Raw genomic sequence first — 12073 nt, 5'->3', positions numbered from 1 at the left:
GATGGAGCTCAAAGACCACGCACAGGAGACTTGCTGGGATCCATCCCGAAACCATCGGACACCACCCAGGGCCGAGCAGCGGGCTTGCTTCGCTTTTTGGGGACCCTTTCCGCGCTGGGACAGGGAAGCACCCCTTGAGGGATGCGCTGCGCTGTTTCTGGCCGGGAGGAGGCAGGATAACGCCCGGCCCGGCCCGGCCCGCTTGCAGGGGCGGAGCAGCCGAGCCGTGCCGAGCCGTGCCGGAGGTGTGCCGAGGGCGGAGCGGCCGTGCCTTGCCGAGCCGTGCCGTGCCGTGCCTTGCCGAGCCGTGCCGTGCCGGGGCTGCGCTAGGGGCAGCCCGGTGCGGTGCCCGGTGCGGAGGGCATGCCCCAGGGCCATGCCGCGCAGGGCCGAGCGGTGCCTGCAGATCGCCCCGCACTCCCTGGCCATCGTCCTGGGCGCCGGGGGGCGGCCGGGGGGAGGCGGAGAGGGGCCGGGACCGGCTCCGGGACCGGGACCGGGACCGGGACCGGCTCCGGGTCCGGCTCCGGGGGGAGCATCGTCGGAGCTGGGTCGCCACCGCATCGGCTACGAGATCTTCGCGGACTTCAAGCGGGAGAACATGCAGCACTTCTGGGACCGGCGGGCCACAGCGGCGGTGGCCGAGACCTTCTTCCTGGGCTGGATCGACGAGCAGGTGCTGCTGGTGCAGGGCAAGGAGGAGCACCTCGAGGTGCTGCGCCAGGGCTGGGCGCGGCGATCCCTCAAGCCCCCCAGCGGCTTCCACATCAAGTGCCTGGGTGGGTGCCACCGCGACGGGACGGGACGGGACGGGACGGGACAGCAGGGGACAGGAGGCAGCCCCAGTACACGGCCCGGGCACCCCCGGGCTGCTGGCAGGGGTCCGGGAGTGGTTTTAGGGTGTGTTGTGGGTGCTGGTGCCAGCCCTCGTCCCTTGGTCCCCAGGAAGAGTCTTGCGTGTTTCGGGCCAAGCTGGTGTCTCGCCAGAGATGTGGGATGCTGTGGGGGCTTGGTCTTGTGTCCTGGTGTCGGTGTGGAGTTGTTGGAAGCACGAGAGGATTGAGGGGTGGAAATCTGGGGAGGTGTAAGGCAGGTGGCTTTTGGAGCGGTGAATGGAGAAGTCTGTCGTGCCACGGTAGGTTGAAGATTTGAGTTACAGTGCTGTGCCCCAAGGGGAGTCCTTCACAATCCTACATGCCTGTGGTATAGCCTGGGAAGTGGCATGGCTCTCCCTGAAACTCCTTCAGGGAAAAAAATAAATCCTAGCATGGACAGCAAAAATGCTTGTAGCACTGAGAGTGGAACCTGAATATTCCGTGTTTCTCAGTTTCTTTTATTTGACCTTGGCTTTGAGTGTTTTTAGCTGTCGTTGTCCTTCTGGAGCGGGCAGCACAGAGGGACAAATACAGTGGTGTCCCTTGCGCAGCTCCCAGCCACCTCTGCCACCCGCCGTCTCCCCCTCGGATCTGCTCAAACACAATGATTTGTCCTGTGCAGAGGGGGAAGCTCGAGACAAGCTGCCCACTTAAAAATGAGTGGCTAGACCCTTCTTGCTCATTATACAGAAATTCCCTCTGAACCTAGGCAACCAAACAGCATTGGAGAATGGGTGGCAGATCCACTATGGGGATACAGAAGTTTTTTTGCGTTCCACCGATGTGTAGAAGAGCGTGAAAACTGCTTGGCAGGTAGCAGGCTTGTGTTGTGGCTGGGGTTTGGACGGAGCTGCCGTTCACAGCCAGCAAGCAAGGGGAGAGAGCCTGCACGTGCTTCCCACCAAAGGCTGCTAGATGCTCGTGCCTTCATTTGGGGAACAGAGTGTCGTGGTAGGCATGGGGACAAGGCTGTGGGTAAGGCTGGCTGCTTGGGGCAGCTCCCCTGGGCCTTCTGGCTCCGGAGGAGCTCTGGAATGGGCACTGTTACCTGGCCGTGATTAAGGGTCGGTGTTTGATCTTTGGGGTGTTGTGGACCCTGCCCGAGGGGTGACATTCCTCAGCCCATGGCGCACAAGGTCCGTGGGGCGCCGGGCTCAGACCTTGGCGTTGCTGGTGGCAGAAAGGAATGTAAACAGCTCTCTGCAGCCTGTTTTGAAGTACGGAAATACAGCTTTTGCTAGGGGTTTGTGTTAATAAGTAAGCTGCCTTGTGTGTAAGTAATATGCTTTCCTGGCGGGTTATCTTCAGTGTGACTTTGCAGGAGGCTCGAACCCAAAGTTTTCATTAGACTTTAAAAACAGAAAGTGCCTCTTGGTCTTTGATTAAAGCTATGAAAGAAGAGCAGGGACCTGCTTCTTGCACCAGAGTCTTGCCTGTAGTGCAGTGTCCTCAGCTGCACTAAACGAGGTGGGAACAACTGATCTATGTTTTCTTTCACTGCCTTTTTTCCACGGCCAGACTGATCATGCTGGTTGTCTGTCTACATAGATTCAACATGCACATACTGTAAGGAGACCAGGGGAGTTTCTCAGTTAGAAAGAGTCAAAGTAACGGCCTGGCCTGTGGGCATGAGCATATGCTTAAACCTGTGTATTTGTGTTTTCAACATAATTAGGTGTAAGTGGTTCTCTGCCTTACTTAGGAGCCCTCACATGGTTTATTCTCCGCTGTGTAGTGCTGAAGTGGTGAACAGGCCGCTTACAGACACGCACCCAAAAAAAGAAGTCCCCACGAGATTTGGCTTTTATGTGGCAGTGGTGAGGTGAGGAGCAGCAATCTGTTACTGCCTGTTGATAAATAACTGAGGGGGGCAAGGGGAGAAAGCGGGGCAGTGCTTTGCTAAAGGCATCCCAACCTGCCTGGGGTGCCTCCTCTTCTTCACCTCATGGCCTTTGTGTGCGTGGACAAGGGCAGTGCCTGCAGGGTGAAGTGCTCAGGTGACCCCGAAATTATGAGCATGTCAAGGGGCTGCTTTGGTTTAGGGTTTGAGGGTACAGGGAACAAAGTGCTTGGCATGTAACATGAAAACTCACTTCTGGGGCGCTGTCCTCAAGCCAAAGGGCTACATCGGAACAGCTTGCTTGGCCTCCGTTTTTGCCATGATCGGAGTTGCTCGCGTGTTAGGAAACTGGTGGGTGTATCTCGGCTTTGAGCTGGCTGAGGGGGACGCTTTGGGAAGCCCACGCGGACTTTGAGTAAACAAAGCCACAAAGCCAGCATGTGCTAAGTTTGCTGATTTGGAGGGTCGAGGAACCCGCCTGTAAATCCCGTAGGTCCCATGATGAAACTCGTCGTCTTTGCTAAGAGTGACTTGAAGCTTTCTTGTAACTTTGCAATGCTTTTGTAACTTAAGTCTTTAATGAGCGTTATTATTTTAATAGGATTTCTTTGACACACCTTCCATTTGCTCCCACTAGTGTTTGTCATCCTGGAAGCTGTTTTTTTTTTCCCCCCCGTTTTCAGCTCTTCGGTGCCTCCCCAAGCAAGGCACTGCTGGTGTAGCAGGCTTGAGGGTGCTCCACCTCATTTCCCTGTCTCCATCGCCTTTTGTGTTCGCAGATGGGACTTCCTGCTGTATTTCTTGCACTTGAGTTTTGGGTCTTGGACAATGGGCGTCTTTGAGAGGTTTTCATACGCTTTGCGGAAGGGCCATGCCCTTTTGCAAGGGCTGCTCTAGCAGTGAGCTGAACTGTAGTGACCAAACTTTGCAATATTCCTGCGGTCGTGCCCAGAGCAATTTCTGCAATTACAAGCTGATGTTTCAATCAGCGTTTTCAAGAAATGTATGGGCAATAATTAAACTAACTAGCACGAGTTATAATTCAGCGAAGTCGGTGGGGCTGGGCTGCTGCCCATTGTTTGTGCTCAGCCAGGCGCAGGGGGGGACGAGTTTTTTTTGCCACGCTGGGAGCTGGAGCTAAGTGTTCCCTTTCTTCCCTCTCCCTGCCCTGTTCCCTCTTGGCACCAAAAATTAAATTAACACTCCACCAATTTAGGTGCACTAATTTTCACAGAGTTTTCTCCAGTCATTAGTGGATGATTATGGTGCTACGTAGACTATTGGATATTAAATGTTATTCATTTATAGCCAGTCATAAAACATGAATTGTCTATTTTTTCCCTCCCAATTATCTCCTTTAAATGAAGAAAATTTCTTTTCAGCGAGGGAGTTTTAGGTTTCATAGTAATAAAACCTCTGAGGAGGAGCTGACCACACACTCATCTACATCTTTTGTATGCCTCATAGTATTGCCATGGGAACTTGAGGGGATTCAAAATGCAATTTTTTTTCTTCTTCTCTCCCACCCCAACTTAGAGCTGCCTAGAGATCAGCTTTTATTTCTGTGAGGTGGATATTGCAACCTAAAAAAAAAAAAGATTTGGGTAAATTTAAACTAGTGGCTTGACTGAGGTGCTTATGAATTTGCTCCCAAGTTTGAGCAAAGAGCTCAGAAGTGCTGGGTTGGGCCTTCGATATACTTTGTTAGAGCAGCCTTTAGAGGCTGGGAAGAGGGGGGCAAGAGCTAAGTGAGCACGGACTGCATAAGACGTGCCTGATTTCTGTGTATGGGGTTTGTGCTCACGTTTTGGTCGTGAAACCTTGGAGATGGAAATGTGTTTTGCTCTTAAAGGAAGCTGCAGATGGTTTTGCAAGACTAACACAGGTTACAGCCTTTATCTAAAATGCGCTGTGAAAATGAAAAACACGCAGGAAGGAAAGATATGACTTCATTTAATTTCTTTTTCTCCCCCCCCTTCCCACTCCCCACGAAGAAGCAAAGTCAAACACACTGATACATTGTATTCATTGTGCAACTCAAGTCAAGGATTTATAAGGTTAATGGACAGCTCGTGCTGTCTCTCTCCTTTCTCCACCTCCTCTCCCCCCACAAAGAGTACCATTGTGTGGTAGAGGGCCCTTGGTGGTGGCTGTGACTTTAGCAGCGAACTCTTTTTGAGTGGGCTCTTGGGCTGCCTTCGTTGTGTGCCGAATGAGCCCCATCTTGCTCTTCACCTGACCCTTTTTTTTTTTTTAAGAGGAAAACAAGCTTTTTTTGCTCCTTTTTATTTATTTTCAACTCCCAGTGCAGGAACTCGGCAGGAAGGAGGCGAGTATTTTCTCCTAACCTGTTGAAGGCAGGCTTAAACCTTCAGCAAGCTCTGATCGCAAATCTTGCCAGTAATTTCCTTTTGTGTCACGGTTAGGCTCTCTTTGTAATTTGCTTGTGGAGGCATATTGCCTAATTTTATATTTACCAGATTGTAAGGATTGTAGTGGGCTGAGTTCGGACCTTGTACGCATGTTGCCATAGTTTAAAATTTGGCTTTAAATGGGTTGGTTTGGATTCACGGAGAAGTATGCTTTCAGTGCACAGATGTTACAGGAAGAGTCAGCTGTGTATGAAAACACTGCTGTCCCAGGGCTTGACTGGTGATTTTTTCATTCAGCGATTTTGTGAAGTGGATGGCAGGGACGTCGGCCCTCTCTCCAAGCTGTTCTGATGCTGTTGCCTTGGGCCACTCATCCAGATCTCGAACCTGTCCTCCTGGCCAGCAGCATTGCAGTTTGTCCCCGAGGTAGGGCATGCCAGAGCTTTACCACATTCTTGTTTGCATTTGAGACATCTAGTTAGGGAGAGTAACAGGAAAGTTGCAGCCCGGGAGTATCAGGTGTCCTCCAGGGCTCTTGACATTCAAGCCTGCCTTCAGAGCACACCACGCCTGCCTTGGCTTCAGCAAACACGCGATGGCTGGGCTTCTCCCTTCTCGGTAGTCAAGGAAAGCCAGAAGTGTTTGGAGGAAATAAAAGAAAAGCTGCAACCAGATGGTGGTTTCCATCACAGAAACCATGGCTGTGAGATGTGGGGATGGAAGGAACATCTTAGTAATCAATTCCTGCAGCAGCAGAAATTTAATGGGGTTCTGAAATTTCAAGCCCTCTAACTTGTTTCTACTTTAAATATAGAGCATAAATGCTTTGATTGTTTTCTAATGATGTTGACTGCTGGAAATGTTATTGCAATATCCAGTTTCCACTATTGAAATTACTCCCTGGGTGGGCCAGATCTGGAAAGGTTTTTAAGGATATTATTCTCTTCTTGGAATAAAATCCCTTCACCTAATATATAAACATGCTTTCTTCTGTCTGGTGTATTTGATCCCTCGGTTTGACCTGGAGTTTCACCTGCGACCTGTGGTGAGAAGCGTATGAATGCTAAGAACGTACAAGCAGGTATATTTTGATGAACCAAGGTGCTTTCCTGTTGACATCTGAGCACATCTTCACAGCTCTTTTTTAATCAGGCTCCTGCTCTGAGTCACAGCAGCAACAGAGCGTGCAGTCAAAGGGTTCTTCTTCTTTATTAAGTCTATTCTGATTTTTTTCTTATGAAAGGAAGTTACTATACAGTGCACTTAAATACGTACCATATAGTGACTTCTGTAGTATGTTTTCTGGAGCTGGACATGCTTCTAAACCACGCAACATGAGACTTTGTTGTTCTTGTTCCTTGGGCTGGGGAGGCCAAAGTAGAAGTCTGGAAGCAGTCAAACACAGTGCTGTATTAGCTTAACCTTGAATTCCACTGTCAGCTGATTAATGGAGCGATTAATGAGGGTGTATCAGTGATTGCCTTTGGAGAAAGGCAAACCACCTGAACTCTATGAAATGACTCCATGCTTTGTTCTTCGAAAAATTTATACACCGTGACAGTGAAAAATGTCTCTATCTGAAGAGCTCGGTTTGGGTAGTTTCATGAAGGTGTATTTTTGAAGCAGTTTCTGCTAGCTGTTAGTGCTTCAGAAGGTCTGTATGCTACTTACCTTTGGAGGAGAGCAAAGATACCAAAGGCCGCAGTGCTAGGCCCAGTATGGGGAATCCCACCAAAAAAGAGGAGAGGGAAGGTGATCAGTCCCAGTGGCTTTCCCACTAGCACAGCAGGCGTGTTTTGGGGGGAAGACCTGGGTCTGGACTGTGGCAGAGTGGTGGCTCAGTCCCTGCACTGGTAGCAGGGCAGAGCATCGCTGTGTCCATCCTCACCTGAAACCACAGCTGTGGTAGCTCCTGCTCATCTACTCCCTTCCAGTTGCACGTGCTGTAACGTACATTTTCACTGGGTGCTCAGAAGGAACAAAGGAGTAAGACTGCAAGGATGGTGTTTAACACTGGGGCTGTAAAACTCACAACGTGTTATTAGCATTAGGAGAAGCTGGCTGCTGACAGTGTGTTTCAGGCATGGCAGCGGAGTCTTACGAGGTATTGTGGGGCTATTTTTTTTTTTAAGGGAACATTTTTGGTCCTTTAAAAACAAAAAAAGCCTACATAAAATCTAGAGAAACTCTCAGCTTAAGAAAAATAGGCGAATTATTATTCACTCTTTCAGACTCAAGTTGTATTTTCTACTTTGGTAACAATATCCATGAAAGAAACAGGTTTTTGGATGTGTAAGTCTTTCTCCACGTTATTGTGAGTAAGACTTGGTAGCCTAATAAATACATCAGCTGCCCCTGAGCCTTGCCAGCCTCTCCTCAGCCTGTGTGGGAGCAGACTCCGGCCTTGCCTCTTGCTCCAGCAGGCCAGCGTTGAACGTTTGCTCCTGTGCTCGCGTACAGCAGGGTTGGTGCCCAGACACGTTCCCCTCTCACTGACAGACGAAATAACAATAGCTGGCGTTAAGAGCAAGCCCGGTGTTTTCTTTGGGCTTCCCTAAAGGGCCTCCTTTGTCTTCACCGTCTCCACTCAGGGAAACCCGTACACCTTGCTTAATCCCAGGGTGCTGTCAAGGTGCTCTGGCTCCTGAAGCCAGAAGTAAGCCAGCGCCCATGCACAAGGTTTCCAGAGCTGATCGGCAGGAGGTTGTGCCCGGGTACTCCCTGAGCCCAGTGAGGTGCCTGCATCCTGCTCAGCTCACCTACGAGCTGAGTGATGATGGCTGGATGAGCCTGAATGGAGCTTTTCAGGTGCTTGGTGTCATGTTATGTGCAGCTGTGGTCTGCTGGTGAGGAGGTCAACGACTTGCATCTGCTGTTCACGAGGTAGGTCTTTAACCAGTTGCAAATCAGGATTTTAAGGTCTGTTTTCAAGCAAAGATGGTATCTAACACACTAGGCGTTATTAACATAGCATGTGAGGTTATTATTATTTTTTCTTTAAGAGGGTGTGTATTTTGCCCCTAGATTCTTTCAAGAAAAGGGAATTTAAGGAGCACATTAACATACTGTTTTCAAAGTGGAGCTGAAGAAAGCTTTGAGGACACTGAGCTTTCCTGACAACATTATTAGTTTGGCATAGTTTTCCTTTTTGTTGAAAAGAAATACTTCCTTTTTTTTTTTTTTTTTTCCCTACTGGCTGAGAAAACCTATGCAATTAAAGAGGAGAACACTAGTTTTGTGAGAAGCTAAAAGTGGCAAAGAATAGTCATGAAGAGGTAATGTAAACAGTTGCTGTAAAGAGAGCGTGAAAATTAAAACTTCCAGTCTGTAACCTGAGATGCTCTAAAAACAACTATGGTATTTTTCAAACAAGCATCTTCAGAACAGGTGTCACACTTGTAGAGAAACCTCCTTTATGAATACGAACATCTGGAAGGAGTGGGAGACCCAGAGAGGAGGGAGGCTGGCCAGGTTTGTAGTGGTATGGACAGGTAATCTTGAACGCAGTGCTTCTTGTGGTAGGGAAGCAAGTCTGATAGTGTTAGATCTGTTCTGTTTTTATCAAAAGTGGAGACTTTGATAGTACTTCATGCATTTTCTTAGGACGTCTAGCTACATACAATCATATCCTATCTTTCAGCTGACTAGGAGATGCCTGCAAGGTGTAGAAAGGGGAGTGCAGGACTCGTAGGGCTGCGAAGCTTTGCAGCTTTTCTCGGAGAAATTTTGTGTCCTGAAGCATCCCCCAGTAGAAGCTTAAAGTGATTTTCAGCCGGAGTTCTTATTACCTTCATATAGATGTGTATGTGCAGGTGTGTATATATGTGTGGGTTTTAAAAGCTATATGGACAGAGGTTTCCCATTTCTTTTCTCTGAGTAGTCCAAATTCAGCAAGACACCCATGCCCACATGAGAATGTAGCTGCCCAAGTCTGACTTCAATGAGAGGATTCACACTTTTATACGTAGGCACGTTGTATGTTCTTCTACTTGCCTGACTGTTGTTAGGAGGTTCACCTGAGGAGTTGGTCTGTCTGGTTATTTCCAGAGTGGGTTGTCTGTGTCTAAGCCAGGAGCCCTTTAATTGCGATTTACACTTGCAAAATCAGAACTAGTATTCTTTCCATTTTTATTTTTGATGTGTTTAATGCTCTGAAGAATAAACAGCAGAAGAATTAATCCAAGTGCCCTTAGGTAAAGCATCAAGCAGAAGTCTTAATTAATACTTTATCAATAAAAGTATCAAGCAAAAATCTTAATTAACACTTTTTCAGTAAAGACAAAGTAACAAAAAGCAGGCAGCTTGACCTACAATCCTTTCAGTTTCTTTCATTGGGCAGGAGTTAGTAGCTCTCACCTTGTCATTTTTCATTTATGGTGATAGCTTGTAGCCTTTAGTTTATAGATTTCTTATTAATTCAAGTCCTTTGCTTTTATTTCCAAGGTATTTTTTTTGGTAGTTATTTTTTGTTAGAGTTGTACAGCCAGAGCTCCTTGGTGAGGCTGATGCCAAAGAGCTGTTGGAAGGTCTGTAGGGACACGCTTCTTGGCTACATTTCAAGCACAGCATGGCTGTGAAATGTTTTAGTGTCAGAATCACTACATCTATCATTGTTCTGCTTTTTTGTGTCAATAGCTAGCCTCATTCAGTGACATATTTGATCTTAAAGAGGAAAAGCAGATTTATCTGTAGCCCAGTGTCTTAGTCTCTTTCATTTTCCTGCTCAAACGATTTTTAGACTTCTGGTTTCAGTGATTACTTAAATCAGCTCTAGTGCCTTCTTTCCAGTGTCTCCAATGTTTGTATTGAGACAGAGGACAAAATATATCCTATCTTTTGGGAGTCGCTAGACACCAATCATCTTGTGAACTGGAAGAAAAGTGAGCTATAAAATTCAGAAGGTTGATTTTTGTGACAAATGATGAGGGTAAAAAGGAAATAAATTTGACTTTTTTTTTTTTTCCACTAGCTAGGAAGTTGTTGAACAACTGAGACACACTATTTCAATTTTTTCTTGTTTCCATGCTGATGAACACATTTGCTCAGTGGCTTGTGCATCTATTTCCAATTCCTGAGGATTTTCCACGGCTTTGAATCCTTTACATTGCCTCATGTCTCAGTGAGTAATGACCAGATGGTGTAATGGTCCTCAGCTTTCTTTAATTTCTATTTCCAGCGGAAATACAGCACATATAAGCCTTGCTTTTCACTATTACCTTTCTGTAGGCTGTTTGAAAGGAGTTCACACGTCATTTGGGGTTCTGCAGACACCAAGCTGAAAACCGATGACCTTTCCAAGCCCTGTGTTTAACACCCAAGTGCACAGGTACCTGTGCTACTGAAGCTTGTGCTCCACTCCCAGCACGCTGCAGATTTCATCAAAATTTGCCTTTTTGTAGTTCACAGCTCCTGATTTGTTCCCACCTATTTTGGTGTGTCCAAACATTGTTTCTTGCCTGTGTTTGACAACATACGTGCTGTGGGGCCAAGGTCTTTGGTGGTGGCTCTGTCAGGTCGATGGTGTGTGGGCACAGGCTCAAGGCCGAAGTCCGTAGGTGCTCCTGCAGTGCAAACAATTAGGTAATTGTACTCACATACCAAGTTACTTGTGAATGGGAGGTAGTCTGTAAATAGGCAACTGGGCAAAGAGTTCTTGCTCAAAACCTGCCTGGATTTGCTTTACCTGTTTCTCACCGCTTAGGCTGTAGTAATTACTTGTTGTGGCACCTCTCAGCCTCCTTCATGAATGAGTTGCATGCATAAGGTTTTTGAAAGCTTTAGTAGAGAGCAGTGGTGAGTTTGCAATCACATACTTAGAGATATGTTTGGCATGAATATGGAGCCATAAACACACAATACTTCATAAATGGCTATCTGTATTTTATGTGCTATGGTTGTTCACTTAAGAAATGAGTACAGAGCCCGTTGGGTCAGTAGGCATGGATGTAGGCATGTCATACTGTCCTAGTCTGTTGTATTGTGTTCTCGGTATATCCCATAGAAACACCAGCAGTAATTGCACAGCATGTTGCAGAAGGGAACTGGAGCCTGTTATATGGTTATATGGTGTTTCTTTCAATGAACAGCAAGGTAATGATCATTGCATGATGTTAGGTAGGTTTTAGGTATATGGCTTCTCTTGCAAGCTTATTCTTTCCTAATTATTGTTAAAAAAAAGAAAAAAAGTGAGATTTGCACCTCAAGTCAAGGTCTCAGTGCTTTTGCAAGATGACCAAACTTCTCTACCTCATTAGGCTGCTTGATTTTTTCCTGGTCATGTTTCAGCTGAACATAAATGTATGTGAACTAGTTTCGAAGTGGCCAGCTCAGGTTTGGTTTGCATTCCTCAACTCCAGCAATAATTATGGACTTCAGCAGTGGCTAACTCATCCTGCTGCTCTGGCAGCCTGTGACGAGCTGCTGCAGTAAGTGACTTAAGTCCCTGGATGGAAGCTAGCTCAGGTTTTTTAGGCTACACTGCAGTGCTGGGATACTGCAACCCTCCTTTCCAAACTGAGCTGTTGCAGTGAATTCCTTGTGGCTTTCCGCTTCCTGCCTTTTGAATTTCTTTTTCTGTCAGCATAGGAAGCGTGGCTTTTACCTTTATCCGTAACTGACCTTTTCTTAATGCTGCCTCGCCGACTAAAAGCTTGCGCTGTCATGCAGGTTCTCGTCTTCCTCTCCACTGGTGGCTTTGTGCCAGGATCTCACCAGCCTGATGAAGTGTGGATAACAGCCTGTCCCTCCCCAGCCTACCTGCTGCCCCACTGCTGGCAGAATCGTTTTTCTCTTTGGCTCTCCTCTAGCTGCTTCTACAACCACCACCTTTCTCTGGGATGTCAGGTCGCTCCTAGTGGTTTCCAGAAGTGTCTTAGGCTGGAGGTGGTGCTAGCCGGGGCTAAGCTGTCAAAAGTTGGCTCTCGGAGTGGATATGGTGGTGTTTTGCTGTGAAGTCAGACCATGCGTTTTATAAAGTGTGGTTTTGA

General features: G+C 47.4%; 1 protein-coding gene across 2 annotated transcripts in view; it reads left to right on the top strand.

Annotated features, from left to right (window-relative positions):
• The first annotated feature begins 244 nt into the window (after positions 1-244).
• The window catches only part of STOX2 (storkhead box 2), a 146327-nt gene continuing 134498 nt past the window's right edge, over positions 245-12073 (top strand). Inside the window, exon 1 of one of the 2 annotated variants that reach the window (XM_080590463.1) lies at positions 245-779. In XM_080590463.1, coding sequence (XP_080446589.1) covers positions 377-779 — 403 coding nt within the window. In that variant the 5' untranslated portion in view covers positions 245-376. The remainder of the gene's footprint in view (positions 780-12073) is intronic. The other variant, XM_080590459.1, reaches the window with a different exon arrangement.

Source organism: Anser brachyrhynchus, assembly GCF_964034855.1.
Source record: "Anser brachyrhynchus genome assembly, chromosome: 4".
Classification (NCBI taxonomy): Eukaryota; Metazoa; Chordata; class Aves; order Anseriformes; family Anatidae; genus Anser; species Anser brachyrhynchus.
Note: the sequence above shows the minus strand (reverse complement) of the source record. Positions and strands in the feature narration are given on the sequence as shown.